Source organism: Neophocaena asiaeorientalis, unplaced genomic scaffold (assembly GCF_003031525.2).
Source record: "Neophocaena asiaeorientalis asiaeorientalis breed wild unplaced genomic scaffold, Neophocaena_asiaeorientalis_V1.1 scaffold134, whole genome shotgun sequence".
Lineage (NCBI taxonomy): Eukaryota > Metazoa > Chordata > Mammalia > Artiodactyla > Phocoenidae > Neophocaena > Neophocaena asiaeorientalis.
The window spans coordinates 27545886-27567179 of NW_020185339.1; the positions used below are offsets into that span (position 1 = coordinate 27545886).

A 21294-nucleotide genomic window follows, 5' to 3' on the forward strand; every position below is an offset into this window, starting at 1 on the left:
TCAAAGACAACTGAACACAAGATACAAATTAAGCAGGTTACCTAGAGTCACAGCTCTTACAACAAATCCTTGGGCAGCAACTCTCGTGTGAATAAGATGAATGGACATTCTCTGATCTCTTCTGTATTTTAACTTGTAAAGACCATAGGACCCCACAGTCGTAAAGCCTGCTATCCCTGTGAATTAAAAAAGTAGGGATTATAGAAATAGCAGGCTAAAATTCCCAAGAGCTTAGAGAATTGAATAAAAGACTGTGCAAGGGATCAGTACCTGGAAGATTAAGCAGGCAAGATACCAAAGGATACTTCACTCATGGATTCAATATTTGCAGTTTTGACTCTTCCCAGAAAAACGTGAATTGTATACTATAGTAACTTGTCTAGTAACTTCTAATTTTCCTGAGGCATGGCTTCAGATTTATAGGCTGCAAGCCTTTTATTTGGGGCAAGTCACTTAACCAGTGAGTGAACCAACCAAAATCTCAGCATTCATAGCTTTTGGGTGTTTGGCTTTATTCCTCTCTACCTGTTACTAAATAAGGAGTAAATCTAGTAAAGTGAAAGAAACTTTACTCTTCTGTGAAAATGAGATATTAAATTTTAATGAGAGGTAAAAGGTCTGAATATTTGCATGAGAAGTATGTGACTCTGGGAAGAACTGTGATTCTAGAAAATTCCAGAAGCCCATACAAATATTTCTGTATTCACTACATATGTCAAGGGGTGAATATACTGCTGGGACAACCAAGATTCTGTGTAATTCACTCTAAAACAGAAAACTGAATAGGAATCAACTGAATAGGGAAAATTCTAGAAAGCGATTTGAAATACTGTGAGAACTTAACCCATGACAAATCAAGATAACCAAGTAACAGATAAGGGAAAAACTATTTGAACTAACATGGATTTGTATCTTACACCAGACCCTACAAAAAAAGTCTGGATGGGTTAGAATTAAATATGAAAATAAAAATATCAACAAAATCTAGAAGAAAATAAAACAGCATATTTATAACATCTAAAAGGGGGTAAGGTAGACTTAAAAAAAGTGAAAAGGACAAAAATGCTATATTTTGACATAAGAGTAAAGGAAACTTTTGCATAATAAAAGTGTGGCTCTATTTTGGGGGATCTCTCTTCTATCCTATTGATTTATGCATCTATCCCTTCATCAATACCACACTGTTGATTACTCTATATATTAAGCCTTAGTATCTGGTAGGAGTGATTCCTTCCACTTAATACTTTTTTTTTTTTTTGTGGTACGAGGGCCTCTCACTGTTGTGGCCTCTCCCCTTGCGGAGCACAGGCTCCGGACGCGCAGGCTCAGCGGCCATGGCCCACGGGCCCAGCCGCTCCGCGGCATGTGGGATCTTCCCGGACCGGGGCACAAACCCGCGTCCCCTGCATTGGCAGGCGGACTCTCAACCACTGCGCCACCAGGGAAGCCCCCACTTAATACTTTTTAAAAAATTATTATTAAAGTATCCATCCTTGAGATCAACTGCCTTTTTTAAAAAAATTTTATTAAATTTATTTATTTTTGGCTGCATTGGGTCTTCGTTGCTGTGTGCGGGCTTTCTCTAGTTGTGGTGAGTGGGGGCTACTCTTCGTAGTATCCATCCTTGAGATCAACTGCCTTTTTTAAAAAAAATTTATTAAATTTATTTATTTTTGGCTGCATTGGGTCTTCGTTGCTGTGTGCGGGCTTTCTCTAGTTGTGGTGAGTGGGGGCTACTCTTCGTTGTGGTGTGCAGGCTTCTCATTGCAGTGGCTTCTCTTGTTGTGGAGCGTGGGCTCTAGGCGCCTGGGCTTCAGTAGTCGTAGCACGCCATCTCAGTAGCTGTGGCTCGCAGGCTCCAGAACGCAGTCTCAGTAGTTGTGCTGCACAAACTTAGTTGCTCCACGGCATGTGGGATCTTCCGGGACCAGGGCTCGAACCTGTGTCCCCTGCATTGGCAGGCGGATTCTTAACCACTGCACCACCAGGGAAGCCCTACTTAATACTTTTTCTTAAAAGAGGTAGTCTTAGCCATTCTAGAACTTTTGCCTTTATATAAATTTTAGAATAAGTTGGTTTCTGTCTACAAAAAAACATTGCCGGGATTTTGATAGGAATTACAGTAAACCCACAGATGAGTCTGGGGAGAGTTGACACCTTTATTGAGTCTTACAATCCACGAACACAATAGTCTCTACATTTATTTAGTTCTTCTTTGATTTCTTTCATTAGCATTTTGTATTTTTTCAGCGTACAGATTCTGTACATGTTTTGTTAAGCTTATACCTAATCATTTCATTTCTTCAGAGCGACTGTAAATGGTCTTATGTCTTTAATTTCAGTTTCCATATGTTTGTTGTTAGTATACAGAAATGCAATTGATGTTTATGGACGATAGCAAGTTTTGATTAACTATGGGCACATGTTTGACTCTGTGGGTGGGTGAGGATATATTTATTCTCTCAGAGTATACTTAATAAGTGGAAATAAGAATCAGAGTAAATAATCACATTTATATGTATATTTTGTAGGCTGATTAGTAATAAGTGAAATTGAAATATGACAAACATAAAAACAGCAAAAAACAACAGTTAAAACGACAATGGCAGGTACATTGAGAAACAGGTACAATGCTGAAAGCTCTGTAAGTTTAGCTAAATCTTTCTGGAAAGAACTCTGGAGACATAAGTGACATTAAACTGAACATGCTTCCTGCCCTGGAAATTCTACTTTGGGGACATACTCCAAGGAAGTAAGCAAAAGAAAAGTCAAGAAGTTGACACAAAGATGTTTGTGGCTACGTTATGTATGAGGAAAAACTAAAACCAAATGGCCCAAACAGAGGGAAAACTACCATAGCTATAAAAAAATTACAAGTATAGGAAGTACTAATATACAGAAATGTACTATGAAATGTTACATGAAAGAAGCAAAAACAAATAATCTATCAACACAGAGTTTAAATACATATAATGTACACACAGACCTTAGCAGTATTCATAAGATTTTAAACAATATGAATAAATTATAATGACAGAAGTTAAGACAACAAATTAAAATGTTCTGTAAATTATTGACAGGATACTCTGTCCTGCAGCAGAAAATACTTAGGAGATATTCTTAATAAAACAATAGTTAAACTATTCAATAATATATATACAAATTTGATCAGATATTTTTCTAGCAGAAACTTGGCTCTCTTCCCTTATCAAATCAATACTCTGTTCTAACTGAAATTTGTTTTGTTTCTTTTAGAGATTAAAGTCAGCACCTTTACTGTTTTCCATACGATGTCTCTGTAGTTTGAATATAACTGAATTTAGCTGGAAATACTTTTTTATCTTTCTACTTTAATCACGCTAAATGTCTCTGGAAAAACAATTTAATTTCCAACAGGCACAGTGATTAATCTCTGTTCATTACAGTGATCTGCTCAAGTGGCACTGAGTCCTTGAATTGTTTTGTTAGTTAAAAATGCTAAAGAAGAGGAATAAATCACTACAAAATGATTTGCCTCCATTTCTTGTGCCATTACAAGCCTTAATCAAATTAAGTGGAACTTTCAAACACAGAATATTACTATAAAATTTTGATTCTTTTTGATATGTGAATAATGACACATAAAGTTGCTAGATTTGTAGTGGTATTTAATGGAAACATATGACTTATACTTCTTTAGAGGCTTTTGTGGAATTAATCACAAAGTTATGTACATCTGATTTGTATATATATTTTTAAAACACTTTTATTGAAGTATATTTGTTTTACAGTGTTGTGTTAATTTCTGCTGTACAGCAAAGTGATTCAGTTATAATATATATATATTCTTTTTCATACTGTTTTCCATTATGGTTTACAACAGGATATTGAGTATAGTTCCCTGTATGTACATCTGATTTAAATAAGTTATTTTAATAGTTTCCAGACAAAGAAAGCACAAGGAAAGAGGCATGGCTGAAGTATTAAATAATAATGCCTAGGGCAGCTAAAGCATCCGAAAGAGAAAGAAGAGAAAGCTTAGATTTTAAAACATAATATTGGTGCTTAGATTTTGTGGGTTTTTTTTTTTAAGTCCACATACATATAGTATTTGTTTAAAATGTAAACATATCAAATATGTGTTGGGAAAGGATAAAGAGGCTAAGACTCCAGGTATAATTAGAATAATACTTCTTTAACCTGGAGTTTACTTAACCATCAACCTCAGCATCTGGAACACATCAGGAAGCCAGCAACAAGCTACAGAGCATGAACACCACAAAGTTCATGCTGTCAAGTGTACAGGTAGGCCCAGGCTTTGATTCAGAGCTTCTTTCCTCTGAATTGACTCATGGTTTTTTTTTTTTTTTTTTTTTTTTTCTGTACGCGGGCCTCTCACTGTTGTGGCCTCTCCCGTTGCGGAGCACAGGCTCCGGACGCGCAGGCTCAGCGGCCATGGCTCACGGGCCCAGCCGCTCCGCGGCATGTGGGATCTTCCCAGACCGGGGCACGAACCCGTGTCCCCTGCATCGGCAGGCGGACTCTCAACCACTGCGCCACCAGGGAAGCCCGACTCATGGTTCTTTTAAGCGTGGGTATCTAGCTTCTGACACCACAGAACATTAGAAGCAGAAGTTTCTGATGGTACCCAACAGTAATGGAAGAAACAGAAAAGTCTATAAGCATCGACACAAGAACTTAAAGTTTGGAGTTGAGGGCTTCCCTGGTGGCGCAGTGGTTGAGAGTCCGCCTGCCGATGCAGGGGACACGGGTTCGTGCCCCGGTCCGGGAAGATCCCACATGCCGCGGAGCGGCTGAGCCCGTGAGCTGTGGCCGCTGAGCCTGCGCGTCCGGAGCCTGTGCTCCGCAACGGGAGAGGCCACAACAGTGAGAGGCCTGCGTACCACACACACACACACACAAAAAGTAAAGTTTGGAGTTGATTAGAGAACAAAGAGACATGTAAATCTTCCTCAACTCATGACAGGGTTACACCTTGAAAAACCCATCATACGTTGAAAATACTGTAAGTCAAAAATTCATTTAATACACCTCACCTATTGAACATTATAGCTTAGCCTAGCCTACTTTAAATGTGCTTGGAATACTTACATTAGCCTGTAGTTAGGCAAAATCATCTAACACAAAGCCTATTTTATAATACAGTGTTGAATATCTCATGTAATTTATTGAATATTGTACTGAAAGTGAAAAACAGGATGGTCGGGTACAGAGTGGTTGTTTACCTTCATGATGGCGAGGCTGACTGGGAGCTGCCACTGCCCAGCATCATAAGAGAGTAAGTATCATACTACATATTGCTAGGCCAGGAAAAGATCAAAGTTCAAAGTATGGTTTCTGTTGAATGCGAATTGCTTTCTCATCATCTTAAAGTCAAAAAGTCGTAAGTTGAGGACCGTCTAGATACATCTCAAGAGTCTCTAATAGGCTCTGTATAATAAAAAACTGATACTGCACCTGCTGATTCTGAGTCATTACAGAAAAGTTACAGTCCATTCAATCAATCCTATTTAGATTGGCTGGGAACTAGTAATTTTCGATAGACTGCTAATGAAAATGGATTAAACAGAATAAAAAATTGATGCTTCATAATAATAAGAGTTAATATTTACTGAGGATTTGCCATACACTAGAAACTGTGTTGAAAGTGTAACTCATTCATGCATAGAAAGGGTTAGCTCCAATTATCTGGAAACATTTAATTATATAAACGATTTCAATACTCAAAGATACTGGGTAAGGCATTATTGTTTTATTAGAAACAGCTTCACAGTATCCAGTCAAGGCTTGTACTTACCTACAGGGACAAAGGGGGAATCTCTAGATTTCCTGATCAGTCGGGATAACAGGCCTTCGTCCTCATCTGCTGACCACTGGTTATCTGAAGACATTTTTTCTCTCTAGTAACAGTAGGGGATAATCAAAAAGAATCTGTTTCCGTCTCCCAATATACTCTTATGTGTTCTTCTGTCTTCATTTGCTTGACATGCTTGTCTGCTCAACTGAAATAAACAGTTATCTTTCCTTCACCCTTTGCATTGTGGAGTCCTTTCATTTTGTTTAGGGGTGGAGGAAAGAAAAATATACAAAGAGAGGTAAATGATGATCAGATTCCACGAATACAGAGTAAAAACACAGATCATAAGTGTGTTATTCAGTCCCCTTTCACTGCTTGGCATTTGAAATCATTGGGAACCTCAGAACTTCCGCAAACAGTAAGAACACAGAGTTTCTTTCATAAAATATAGTTTTAAAGAATGACGGCAGTGCCAACATAGGCAAAAATACCTCCAGATTTACAGGTGATGGGAGAATGATCACTCCAGTTCTGCAGAATGTGTAGGGCATTATAAAGCACCTACCATGTACCAGATGCTATGTTAGACAATGGAAATAGTCTTCCTTGTCTGCACAGAATGAATAAGGAAACTAGCAAGAGCAACTATAATCACAATCAACATGGTCTGGCAGTACCTCAGTTTGTTATCCGTGCAACCCTCTCTTTTCAACCCTCAAAATTCAAATATGGAGGCTTCATTCTACAAATCAGCTTTCATCAGAAAATGTAGGCCGGTAAGTGGAAGAAGCACAATACCTTTGGCGTACTCCACCACCTGCAGCCTGTTTCCTGGTGTTCGTTCAGCTGGAAGCCATAGATCAGAACAGGCTTTGTTAGGCCAGGACACGTTTACGTGCAATTTCCAGCTAATTGATAATGGGAAAGCCCAGAACCCTCCCCTCACCAAGGGGGCGTGGCCGGCTGGTATTGGCCATAGCCCAGGCTTGAAACTCACTGGTAGCGGCACCTGGACCACAAACAAGAGGCTTTCCGAGATTAATATTCAAGGAAACGTTAGGCTTTTGAAGAAGATGCCTTTCCTTCTCCCTTCACAAGGACGCTCCCAACTTCCCTCTGTGGCTTTGAATCCCGCTACCCAACTCCTGGGCCTGAAACTGAAGGGAAAGTTGGTGCAGGGTTACAACACTGGGTTTGTAGGTGGGAGTGGGGGTTAGCCTTATGAGGCCAAGATTCTTGTGGTGTTTTAGTGCGCTTGCCAGAGGGGCGCCCACTGTGGCCGGGATCCGGGACTGAGACGCCGCGAGCCTGCACCAGCTCGCCTGACCGCCAGACCGTCGCACCTGGCGGCTCCACGGGAGCCTAGAGCTGCACGCGCGCCCTACCGGGAAGGCCGTGATGTCACTGCGTCCCCGGCCAATCCGAGGGCAGGGCGGGCCGGCACGGGAAGACGCCGAGCGAGCTGCTGCCCTGCGCCTGCGCGCGGAGATTGAGGCTGATTTGGCTTTCCCGGCGGGTGGTGGTGGACGACCCCTTCGCTGCTGTTGTGGAGGTGCACCCTTGAACCCCTTGAGGCCTCGGAGAAGTTCGGACTCACCGCCTCCGTCTGACTGCAGCCACAGAGACCTCAGGATGACGGCAGAGGACCAGGTAGCGTTCATGCTTTTTCCTTGTAACATTTAATTATTAAATAATTTTAGATTTACAGAAAAGTTCCCAGAATAGTACCCCAAAAATGTGTATCCGGCACTTAGATACCCCTTTGTTAACATTGCGCCACATTTGCTTTATCATTTCTCTCTAGATACGATTTCTTCCTTCCTTCCTTCCTTTATATGAACCACCTGAGAGAAGGCTGCACCGATAGGCCTATACCCCTATATACGTTGTGTGCATTTGGGGAATTCTCTTACATAACCATAGTACAATGAGCAAAATCAGGAGATTAACATTGCTATAATACTATAATCTAAAGATTTTATTCATAGTTCACCAGTGGTCCCAATAATCCTTAATAGCAAAAAAGAATTTTTTTTCTGGTCTAGGATCCAATCAAGATTACATATTGCATTTGGTTGTCAAGTCTCTTTAGTGTTCTTTAATCTGGAACGTTTCCTTAGTCGGTGTATTACTCAAGGTTCTCCAGAGAAACAGAATTGATAGGATATATATATATATATATATACATACATATATGTATATATGTATACCTGATCGAAGATATGCCTATATACATATGTATGAGGAGATTTATTGCAGGAATTGGTTCACGTGGTAATGGGGACAGAGAAGTCCCAGGATCTGCCACCTGCAAGCTGGCAATGGTCTAAGTCCCTGTCCAAGTCCGAAGGCCCGAGAAGTAGGAGCACTGATGTCTGAGGGCTGGAAAAGGTAAATCTCAGGCAGAGAGCAAATTCACCCTTATTCTGCCTTTTTGTTTTACTCAGGCCCTCCATGGGTTGGATGGTGCTAACCCGCATCAGTGAGGGTGATCTTTATTCAGCCTATCAATTCAAATGCTAATCACCTGAAAATACCCTCACAAACCCATCCAGAGAAAATGTTTTACCAGCTTTTCCGGCATCCCTTAGCCCAGCTAAGTTGTCGCACAAAATTAACCATCACAGTTGTCTTTTGTCTTTCATGACCTGATATGTTGCCAATGCAGGCCAGTTATTTTGCAGGATGTCTCTAACTTTAAGTTTTATCTGATGCTTTCTCATCATTAGATTGAGGCTATGCATTTTTGGCAGAATATCACAGAAGTGATGTTGTGTCTTCTTGGCTTGTAATATCAGGAGGCACATAAAGTCAGCTTGTGTGGTGCTAGTAACTTTTATTCGATATTCTGCTGATAGATGTCTAACAACTGGATCTGCAGGGGAATAAACCCCTTGTTGGTAATATTTGCCGATTTCCATGGTATAAATACTCCCACCCTGGTCTATTTCAAGCTACTGTCGTATAGTCACTGCACGCAAAATTGGGAAGAGATGTGACTCTTCTGAGTTGGTGTGAAGTTGGCTCTAGCACACCACTGCTTTGATCACTTGGTTTAAGGTGGTGTCTGCCTGTTTCCCCACTGTAACGTTACTATTTTTTACCTTTATAATTAATAAGTATTTTGTGAGGAGATACTTTTTTTTTTTTTTTTTTTTTTTTGTGATACGCGGGCCTCTCACTGCTGTGGCCTCTCCCGCCGCGGAGCACAGGCTCCGGACGCACAGGCCCAGCGGCCATGGCTCACGGGCCCAGCCGCTCCGCGGCATGTGGGATCCTCCCGGACCGGGGCACGAACCCACATCCCCTGCATCGGCAGGCAGACTCCCAACCACTGCGCCACCAGGGAAGCCCGAGATGCTTTAATATTATATAAATATGCTGTTATTTATCAGATTTTTACCCATTAATTTCAGCACACAGTGATGATCCTTGCCTGGATCAATTAATATTATGTTTGCCAAATGGTAATTTCCAAAATCCATCATTCCTTTTATATTTTTCAATTGGTATTCTATAAGAAATCGCTTTCCCTCCTTCCCTGTTTAATTATTCATTTATTTATATCAGTTTGGACTCATGAATTTCCATTTTATTCAGTAGCTTATAATTCGTACCATAATTAATTTATTTTGATGGCCAAATTGTCCTAGATTTGGCTAGTGGGAGCCCCTTCAAGCTGGCTCTCCTATGTCCTATTGACATGACACTATCATTCTTCAAACACTTCTTTAAATCCTGGTGTAGCACGCTGTTCCAGGCTGAACGTGTAATTTTTCTCCCCTAGCCCTGAAATCAGCCATTTCTTCAAGGAGTCCTGATTCATTTTAGTGGAGAATGATACTTAGAAACCAAGTTTTGGGAACTAGAGCTTCTCATTGTTACTGGAGTGTCATTACTTTTAGGTCCTCTTAACAGAGTTAGGATTTATATCTCTCTATGTTTTTATTCCTATAAAGCTTTATCAAAACCATGAATTCATAGTAATATCTTCAGTTTCAGTCCAATTCCACAGTGTTCATTCCAGTCTTCCCCTTTTCATATTTGTGATTTCTTTTTCTGACTGTGAGAGACCTGACTCCCACTATCCTCAGTATATTCATCTGCTTTATTCTAGACAAAAAAAGTAGTTTCAGAATTTCTAACCCATACCTCTGTGAAAAACAAGCCTATGAAATATTTTTTATAGTTCTTTTTGTCAAGGGAATACAGTCAAAGTACTGTGTTCAAAAATCACTTGGATTGAAAACATATGTCTACACAAAAACTTGTTCACAAATGTTCATAGCATCTTTTTTTTTTTTAAATAAATTTATTTATTTTTAATTTAATTTTATTTTTGGCTTCGTTGGGTCTTTGTTGCTGCGCGCAGGCTTTCTCTAGTTATGGTGAGCGGGCTTTCTCTAGTTATGGCGAGCGGGGGCTACTCTTTGTTGCAGTGCGCAGGCTTCTCGTCGCAGTGGCTTCTCTTGTTGCAGAGCATGGGCTCTCGGTGCGCGGGCTTCAGTAGTTGTGGCTCACAGGCTCAGTAGTTGTGGTGCACAGGCTTGGTTGCTCCGCGGCATGTGGGATCTTCCCGGACCAGGGCTCGAACCCGTGTCCCCTGCATTGGCAGGCGGACTCTTAACCACTGCGCCACCAGGGAAGCCCCATAGCATCTTTATTCACAATAGCCAACAAGTGGAAACAACCCAGACATCCATCATTCGATGAATGGAGAAATAAAATGTGATATATGAGTCAATGGAATATTATTTGGCCATAAAAAGAAATGAAGAACTGATACATGCTACATCATAGATAAACCTCAAAAACATGCTAAATGAAATAAGCCTGTCACAAAAGACCACATATTGTGTGATTCCATTTATGTGAAATGTCCAGAATAGGCAAATCTTTAGAGACAGAAGGTGGTTGCCTAGGGCTGTGAGACAGTGGGGGCGGGGAAATAGGGAGTGACTATTAATGGGTACAAAGTCTTTTTAGGGGGTGATGAAAAGTGCTTTAAAAATAGATTGTGATGGTGGTCACACAACTCTGAATATACTGAAAACCACTGAATTGTGTACTGTAGGTAAATGTTATGATATATGAACTATATCTCAAAACTGTTGTTAAAAAAATAAGTCACTTGGAAAGAAAAGCTACTTGGATTAATTTTTTCCTCCTCCATCAATGTGGTTAACATTCATTTGAAATACATTTTGGCGTTTTTTTATTTTTCCATTTTAGAGGTCCCCCCATTTTTCATTTTATTTTATGTAAGACATTCTTTTACCTATTTTATATAAAACATAAACATGATTCCAAAAATCGAAACTGTACAAAGGGTGGGCTTCTCTGGTGGCGCAGTGGTTGAGAGTCCGCCTGCCTATGCAGGGGACACGGGTTCGTGCCCCGGTCCGGGAGGATCCCACATGCCGCGGAGCGGCTGGGCCCGTGAGCCATGGCCGCTAAGCCTGCGCGTCTGGAGCCTGTGCTCCGCAACGGGAGAGGCCACAACAGTGAGAGGCCCGTGGTACCGCAAAAAAAAAAAACACCAAAAAACAAAAAACTATACAAAGGGTATATTAAAAACTGTGTCACTCCTCTCTCCCTTTTATTTGTACTCTCTTCCCACCCACCCACTATAGACAACCAATCTCATTAGTTTCTAGCTTATTTTTCGTAAATCTCTTTTTGCAAAAATAAACAGATACATATGTATTTTCTGCTATACTCTTCTTTTTTACAGAGAAGGCACCACACTGTAGTTGTACCTAATATAGCTGTTGCTAACTTAGTCATATATCCCTGAAATCGCACGTTATCACTTCGTATCACCTCTTCAGTCGGCTCTACAGCTGCATAGTACTCCACTGTGCAAACATGCCATAGTACTTATTTAAGCACTCATATGTTATGGGCACCCAGCTTGGAAACATTACACAAAACAGTACAATTAATGACCTCGTGCATCTGTATTTCCATACTGTTGGAAGTGTATGTTCAAGGTAAATTCCTAGAAGTGGAATTGCTGAGTCAAATGGTAAATGCAGGTATAGTTTTGTTAGATATTGCCAAATTCCACAAGAGCTGTATGAGTTTGAATTCCTACCAGCAATATTCAGAAGTGTCTGTTTCTCCACAGTCTGCCCAGAAGAATGTGCTGTCAGGCTTTTGAAGTCTTTGCTGATCTGATATGTGAGAAATGATATCTCACAGTGTTTGTTTTGTTTTGTTTTGTTTTGTTTTTGCGGTACGCGGGCCTCTCACTGTTGTGGCCTCTCCCGTTGCGGAGCACAGGCTCTGGACGCGCAGGCTCAGCGGCCATGGCTCACGGGCCCAGCCGCTCTGCAGCATGTGGGATTCTCCCAGACCGGGGCATGAACCCGTGTCCCCTGCATCGGCAGGTGGACTCTCAACCACTGCGCCACCAGGGAAGCCCAAAGCTAAGTTTTTTTTGTGTTATTTTGTTTTGTTTTTACTGGAAGAAGGTGTAGTGGATTTTAGGGTATTTGAAGACAGGGGAAAGAATTCCTGGAGAGGGGAGAAGTGAAGATGCAGAAGTGGTGTGACTTGGCAGAAGAAAAACCTGAAAGAGATGAACCAAGAGACAAGGATGGTGATCCAGCAATTCCATTCCTGGGTCTTTATCCTAAGAAAACAAAAACACTAATTTGAAAACATACATGCACCCTGTAATCATTGCAGCATTATTTACAAGAGCTAGGATACAGAAGCAACCTAAATGCCCATCAATAGATGAATGGATAAAGAAGATGTAGTGTATATATATGTGATGGAATATTACTCAGCCATAAAAAAGAATAAAATTCTGCCATTTACAACAGCATGGATGGACCTAGAGGGTATTCTGCTAAGTGAAATAAGTTATACAGAAAAAGACAAATACTGTATGATTTCACATATAGGTGGAATCTAAAAAACAAAACAAATGAACAAACATAAGAAAACAGAAACAGAGTCACAGATACAGAGACCAATCAGGTGGCCAGAGGGGAGAGGGGCAGGGGGATGAGTGAAAAAGGTGAGGGAAATTAAGAGGTACAAACTTCCAGTTACAAAATAAGTGAGTCACAGGGATGAAATATATAGTGTGGGAAATATAGTCAATAATAATAGAATTTCTTTGTGTGGTGACAGATGGTAACTGGACTTAACATATGATCATTTTATAATATATAGAAATATCAAATCACTATGTTGTACACCAGGAACTAACATAGTATTGTAGATAAATTATACTTCAAAAACAGACTCGTAGAAAAAGAAATCAGATTTGTGGTTACCAGAGGCAGGGGCTGGGAGGAGGGGGAATTGGATGAAGGCAGTCAAAAGGTAGAAACTTCCAGTTATATGATAAACAAGTGCCAGGGATGTAATGTACAACATGATTAAAATAATGCTGCCCTATATTATGCATGAAAGCTCTTAAGAGAAGCAAGTCCTAGGGCTTCCCTGGTGGCACAGTGGTTAAGAATCCGCCTCCCAGTGCAGGGGACACGGGTTCGAGCCCTGATCTGGGAAGATCCCACATGCCACGGAACAACTAAGCCCATGTGCCACAACTACTGAGCCTGCACTCTAGAGCCCGCGAGCCACAACTACTAAGCCCGAACACAACAACTACTGAAGCCCGCGCGCCTAGAGCCCATGCTCTGCAACAAGAGAAGCTACCGCAATGAGAAGCCCGTGCACCACAACGAAGAGTAGCCCCTGCTCGCCACAACTAGAGAAAGCCCGCACACAGCAATGAAGACCCAACACAGCCCAAAATAAATAATAAATAGGGCTTCCCTAATTTAAAAAATTGTATAAAAAAAGAGAGTAAATCCTGAGAGTTCTCATCATAGGAAAAAAGATGTTTTCTATTTCTTTAATTTTGCATCTATGAGATATTGGATGTTCACTAAACTTATTGTGGTAGTCATTTCACGATATATATAAGTCAAATTATTATGCTGTACCCCTTAAATTTATACATTGCTGTGTGTCAGTTATATCTCAATAAAACTGGAAGGGAAAAAAAAAGAGCCCAGGGCTGGCCTTGCAGAGCCTGGGAGGAGACCTCATCCTCAGGTCAGTAGAGGGCATCTGTGAGGTTCTTAAATTTCTGATCCCACTCAGTGACATTTTTTTCTTTTCCTTTTGTGAAATGAGTTGTGAAGTTGTCTGATGAGAGGAGCAGTGTGGAAATGAGTGTGGTGAAGGTTTGTCCTTTGTGTCAGCTGAGGGTAAACTATAACATTCCTGAGCAGCACTGAAAGTCTAACTCAGAGTTTGTAGTTTCTCCTGAGAGCAGCAATAGAGGAAGCAAATGGCTGGGATCAATTGTTCATTTAACAAAGATTAATTGAGTGCTGCAGCTAGAAAGATGAGTTAAGACAAGTGCTCTGTCCTCAAGAAGCTTAGAGTCAAGTTGGGGAGATGGATGAGTAAAGCAGCCTCACATGAGAACACATTGAGATGGTGGGAGGAAAAGGCATGAGACCCAAAATCAAACTGGAGAGTTAAGAAAGTTCTTTTTGGAGAAAGTGACTTATGGGATGTTTTAGAGAACTGGTAAATTTTAGATGAAGGTAAAATTCATCTAAATTCATGAGGTAGGGGTGTTCTGGGCAGAGGGTACAGCTTGTAGAAAGGCACAGAGGCAAACAGCCAGGCGGCTCAATGTGTAGAATTGGGTGGGAGTGGCTTGTAGAGGATGGAGCTACAGGGCTAGTAGGGCCAGATCATGAGAGCCTTGACTTTCATTTATTTATTTAAAATTTTTTTTATTGGAGTATAGTTGATTTACAATGTTGTGTTAGTTTCAGGTGTACAGCAAAGTGAATCAGGTATACATACATACATATATATAATATATATACCCATTCTTTTTCAGATTCTTTTCTCATATAGGTTATTACAGAATATTGAGTAGAGTTACCTGTGATATACAGTAGGTCCTTGTTAGTTATTTTTTTTAAAGATTTATTTTAAAAATTTTATTTATTTATTTTGGCTGTGCCGGGTCTTAGTTGTGGCACGTGGGATCTTCGTTGCAACATGTGGGACCTTATAGTTGTGGCATGCAAACTCTTAGTTGCAGCATGCATGTGGGATCTAGTTCCCTGACCAGGGATCAAACCTGGGCCCCCTGCATTGGGAGCCCAGAGTCTTACCCACTGGACCACCAGGAAAGTCCCAGTTATCTATTTTATATATCGTAGTGTGTATATGTTAATCCCACTCTCCTAATTTATCACTTCCTCCCACATTTCCCCTTTGGTAACCATATGTTTGATTTTGAGATCTGTGAGTCTGTTTCTGTTTTGTAAATAAGTTCATTTGTATCATTTTCTTAAGATTCCACATATAAGTGGTATCATATGTTATCTTTCTGTATCTGACTTACTTCACTCAGTATGATAATCTCTGTGTCCATCCATGTTGCTGCAAATAGCATTATTTCATTCTTTTTCATGGCTGGCTAATATTCCATTGTATATATGTACCACATCTTCTTGATACATTCATCTGTCGATGGACATTTAGGTTGCTTCCATGTCTTGGCTATTGTAAATAGTGCTGCAGTGAGCATTGGGGTGTGTGTGTCTTTTCGAATTATGGTTTTCTCTGGATATATGCCCAGGAGTGGGATTGCTGGATCATATGGTAGCTCTATATTTAGTTTTTTAAGGAACCTCCGTACTGTTCTCCATAATGGTTGTACCAATTTACATTCCCACCAACAGTGTAGGAGGGTTCCCTTTTCTCCAAACCCTCTTCTGCATTAACTGTTTGTAGATTTTTTGATGATGGCCATTCTGACCGGTGTGAGGTGATACCTCATTGTAGTTTTGATTTTCATTTCTCTAATAATTAGTGATGTTGAGCAGCTTTTTAAAAAAATTAATTAGGTTGCACCAGGTCTTAGTTGAGGCAGGTGGGCTCCTTAGTTGTGGCTCGCGGACTCCTTAGTTTCGGGATGTTGAGCATCTTTTCATGTGCTTTTTGGCCATTTGTCTGTCTTCTTTGGAGAAATGTCTATTTAGATCTTCTGCCATTTTTTGATTGGATTGTTTGTCTTTTTGATATTGAGCTGCATAAGCTGTTTTTGTATTTTGTTGATTAATCTCTTGTCAGTCACTTCGTATGCAAATATTTTTTCCCATTCTGTGGGTGGTCTTTTCATTTTCATTTTGTTTATGGTTTCCTTTGCTGTGTAAAAGCATCTGTTTATTTTTGTTTTTATTTTCATTACTCTAGGAGGTGGATCAAAAAAGATCTGGCTGCGATTTATGTCAGAGAGTGTTCTGCCTATGTTTTCCTCTAAGAGTGTTATAGTATCGGCCTTACATATAGGTCTTTAACCCATTTTGAATTTATTTTTGTGTGTGATGTTAGAGAACGTTCTAATTTCATTCTTTTACATGTAGCTGTCCAGTTTTCCCAGCACCACTTATTGAAGAGATTGTCTTTTCTCCGTTGTATCTTTTTGCCTCCTTTGTCATAGATTAGTTGACCACAGGTGCATGGGTTTATCTCTGAACTTTCTATCCTGCTCTTTTGATCTATACTTCTGTTTTTGTGCCAGTACAGTACCTGTACTCAGAAAGCTATAAGATGCTGTTGGAAGAAATCAAAGATGACACAAACAGATGGAAAGATATACCACGTTCTTAGATTGGAAGAATCAGTATTGTCAAAATGACTATATTACCCAAGGCAATCTATAGATTCAGTGCAATCCCTATCAAATTACCAATGGCGTTTTTCACAGAACTAGAACAAAAAATTTGTAAATTTGTATGGAAACACAAAAGACCCCAAATAGCCAAAGCAATTTTGAGAAAGAAAAACAGAGCTGGGGGAATCAGACTCCCTGACTTCAGACTACACTACAGAGCCTTGCATTTTAAGCGAAGGATTTTGAACTTTAACCTGAAAGCCATGAGAAGCCATCAAAGGATTTCAGGCAGGAAGTGATTTTTTATTTAGCTTCTAGAGGCATCATGGAGGACAGATTGAAGGGGGTGGGGCTGAGGTCACTTCATTGAAGTAAGGAGTGATGTGTACAGAAGCAATGGAGGGAGAAAGGAAGGGTTGGTGTCTTACTGGTTGTGATAGGTAAGAGAGAGAGAAAGCTAGGATGATGTCTTGGTTCCCAGCTTGAGTGACAGTGACAAAAAGGGATTTTGCTATTCACTGAGATAAAAAAAAAATACAGAATAAGGAGCAGATTGGCGTAAAGGAGAGCCATGGTCAGATATTGGCAGACTTTTATGGCAGTAGGAACTGGAGGCATGATTGGAGAGTGGTGATGAATTGGTTTACAATGCAGTCCAGCCTGGTTAGAGAAGGGACTCAGTGTTGGTTGGTAGCCCAAGATAGATGAGACTCATTCGAGGTCTCCAAGTTGAAGAACAGATGTAGTGGGAGAGGTGAAAGGCTGGAAGGCTGCGTTTCAAGAAAGAGACTTAAGAGTTTAAAATTTTCTGCGTGGTGCTTTGGAGGCAATGACAATATGCTTAGACAGGTGTTTGGCATGTCTGTTTCCCTCTAGAAATGGTGTGTTTATTTGTAGGAGCATTTTTTCCCCAGGAGTGGATCTGTATCTTTCATCAGACTCTCAAGGAATCTCTTAGGACCCCATAAAAATTAAGAATTGGGGGGCTTCCCTGGTGGCACAGTGGTTGAGAGTCCGCCTGCCGATGCAGGGGACGCGGGTTCGTGCCCCGGTCCAATCTTAAGCTAATTCTCACATTTCAGACATACCTGTCACGCAGGTGCTGTGTGAGCGGGAGGCAAATATTTCTTTATAAAATTTTACTCAGAAGGGCCCTACACAACATGAAGGGAAGAAAATAAAAGCCCAGTGGAAAAATGTAGGCTGAGAGGTTAACAGTTTACTAATATTGTCCATTTTCTCCAGTGTTTCCTCCCACTTTTATTAATAATATTTGGGCAGATGAGATTGTATGCATTGGCAAGCAGTTGGGTATATGGCATCATTTATATTTATAAATAAATGTGTATTTATCTTACTGTTTCAGCCTTTGCTTTTTTTTTTTTTTTTGGCCGTGCTGCATGGCCTGTGGGTGGAATCTTAGTTCCCCGACCAGGGATCAAACCCATGCCCCCTGTAGTGGAAGCGTGGAGTCTTAACCATTGGACTGCCAGGGAAGTCCAGCCTTTGATTTTTTTTTAAAAAAAGTTTTTAGATTTCTTTGTTCCTAAGCTTTGGTGGACAATAAAATGGAAAAAAAGCTCTTCTCTGGGATCAGAGTTAATAATCTGTTCCTATAACCTAAGAGGTGACATAGAATTTGAACGGAGTGCTACTTCTTTTATAGTCTTAATACTACCTGCTTAGCTTGACAGGTAAGATGGGAGCCAAGATTAGAGGTACTTAGAAAATCTCGTCTGTATCCGTAACATTCCCTGTAGAAGTTATTTGCAGTAGCTGAAGCAAGTGCATCTCATCTCATTGCAGGTGCCAATTTTTTATTGTCAGGTACAAAAATGAGAGCTTTGCCAAGTTATTTTTTTATGGAAGTTTTCTTTTTAAAAATGCTGAATCTTCAGAAAACATTATAGTGTGTAATAATCCGGTCGATTGGAATTCCAGGATGACATTTATAGAAGTAAAATATCTTTTCTGATAGGAAAATATACTTTATTCCTCTTGCAAATGCTTAAGGAGGCAGGGCCTTGACCAGAGTGAGGGGCCTTGTGGAGCAGTTTCAGTGCTTTTACTAACCATGTTACATCTCATTTCATCCTCACAAAAGTCCTAGGAGATGTGGGTACTGTTGTCCTCTTATATTAAGTGAATAAAATATTAGTAAGATGCAATGATGAGATTTGGATTTTCACATATTCTGACTTGACACCCCATGCTTTTTCCACTGGACCACAAAGCTGGGGAAAGCGTTGAGGTGTCAGTTGACAGATGGCCCTAAATTCAAAGTTGAGCAGTTTAAATTCAGTCTTATGCTGAGTGAGAATGGTCACATTAAAGTATTGTGGAAATTATGAGCTCATGCTCAGGAAGGGGTGATGAAGGCATGGAGGCATGGAGACCAGTTTAAAGCATTTTCTGGTATGAGAGATTATGACTTGGGTGAGATATTGGTGCGTGCCTAGGAAGCCACTTCTTTGTACCCCAGGAAAGTTGTTTGCTGAGCTCCTATTTTTCCATGGGGTGTACTGGGTGAAGGAGAGCAAAGAAGGTTAAGTCGGTTATAAAAGGAGTGTTTTTCTGCTACTGTATCCAGATGTAGTATCTCCTCCTCACCTTAGAGCTACTTCCCTGTCATACCGTTGAATCAGACGACACCTGGCAAGTTCTGACATAAATGGTTTATCACTTCAGCCATCCCCACTCAATTTATACATACGGTCATTCAGGCATTAGTTCTCATGCTAAGATGGTGGCTGTGGAAGTGCAGTAGAAGGGACCAGTTGAGAGGTACGTAGAAGAGGCAGGACCTGACAGTGAATCCATTGGCAAATACTTTCTGAGCACCTGCTGTGTAGTACACACTATATTTGGCATGTAGAAGGAAGGAAGAAGAGATTGGTGGATATTAGTGAGTGCTAAGTGATTTCTCAAAGAAGAAGCTTCTTGAAACAGCCAGAGGATGCTTTCTAGAAGCATCACTTTACCTGGTCCTTGGGAAATAATCATAGATATTGAGGAAGTTGGAAAGTGTTGCTTACTTAGGGAAGCAGAGAGTAAATTCTTTTTTGATGGGTTAAATCTGAAGTATCAAAGGCATGGAAAGTGTGAGGTTTAGAAATCTTCTTCATGTAGGTGGTGGTTCACAGCCTAAGAGTATAAGAAACTCTTAAGGGACTGTTTACAGACTGAATGAGTCTTAGGGGATCATTCAAGAGGAATGGTGGAGGAAGAAGGAAACAGTTACAGAGACGAGGATTCAGAAGACCTTGAGAAGCAGGGCAGCACCGTGAGGAGCTCTGGGCTTTGGAGTCAGGTGAGCTACGTGGGAAAACCAGGGTGGCCACTCACTATGTGGCCTTGGGCAAGTAACGGAACATCCACTGGTCTGGTCGGCTTTCTCCTTTGTCAGGTGCAGATAATTATACCTGCCTGGTAAAGTTACGAGTACTATGTAAAATAACTGTGTAAACTTCCTAGTATAAAGATGGCATGTAATAAATGGAAATTTTTATTATTAGCTGTTAGACTCATGGAAAAAAAGGATCATTCCAAGGAGAAAGTTGACATCAGGGTCAGATACATTTTAAAGATTGAGAAGGATGCAGCCTGGGTTGCACTATGGGATGTGAGAGATTTTCACCTTTAAGAATGGTGAATTCTGAATGGTGATTTTCCTTGTTCCCATGTAATTCTCTGCAGGTTTCCAAATAGTTTCCTTTAGAAACAAATAATGCCTTACTTGACTGCATATTACTATTTTTTCTTAACTGAACTAGAAATTGGGAACATTGGCCACTCTATGTTCATTTCCTGTGTCCTTAGTTAACATAACTTCTGCCCCCAATTCTCTGGTGATTCCATGGTTCAGGGAATTCTGGTTTTTCTTTAATATAGCCTGAATGCTTTTGGTTTTAAATTTTGAGGTATTTAAAGTGAAGCTTATTGAATAGTTTTATTTTTTGCTTTTGTTGACATTAGTCTGCTATGATTCATTACACCCTCAGTTGCCTCAACAGATAAATAGGAATTGAATTTCAGTTATGTTAAGCTCTGTGTTTTCTAAAGCAATACCAAAGAGAAAGGCTTACGTTAGGGTCAGGAGTACAAAGGGAACTATTATGTAATGTTTGCCTCACTTTCTATTCAAGTGTGAAATAGGTAGGAATTCAGGAGAAGCAATTGGAATATCAGAACAGTTAGGAACAGAATATAATAAGTATATATTATATAAATATAATAAAATTTAACTGTTTTTGTTGTTGTCGTTGTTAGGTCGTTGTTAGCCATTAAAATAAGTGTTGAGCTCATGGACCCAGGGCCTTAACAAAATTAGGAACAAGCTGATGGAATAGTAGCCATCCCCAAATCTGCCCTTCAGGCTCTGGTGCCCAGCCCTGCCTACTTCCTTTCACTTCCTTGAACATACTGTGTTTCTTCTTTTTATTTGTCTGTGGCACAAGCCGTTCCATTAGGCTGAAATACTCTCTATTCATCCTCTGGAATTCAGTTCACACATCACTTCCTCAGGGAAGCCTCTGACCCTCACCCCAGGAGGGTCAGATTCCATTCTCCTGTACCCTGCACTTCTCCCTCTTAGAGAGCACTGACCACGACTGTATGCTCCACCAGGGCAGGGAACAAGTCTAGCTTATTCAGGGCTCTAAGCCAATCACTAAGAGCAGAGTACACAATAGGCACTCAGTAAATATTTGTCAAATGAAGTTCAGCATTTATGAAGCACCAAGTACCTCACTTCGTTAACTCCTCACAGTAAACCTTTTAGGTATTCTTATCCCCATTAACAGATGAGGAAAGTGACACTAGA

The 21294-nt window shown here is 40.4% G+C and overlaps 1 protein-coding gene across 1 annotated transcript; it reads right to left on the reverse strand.

The window, feature by feature from the left end:
• HIGD1C (HIG1 hypoxia inducible domain family member 1C) lies at positions 1-5891 on the reverse strand. The gene is made up of 2 exons (XM_024736422.1): positions 5798-5891; positions 1-176 (listed from the first exon to the last, which is right to left on the reverse strand). The coding sequence occupies exons 1-2, from the start codon at positions 5889-5891 to the stop codon at positions 1-3; spliced, it is 270 nt and encodes an 89-aa protein (XP_024592190.1).
• Positions 5892-21294: the final 15403 nt, after the last annotated feature.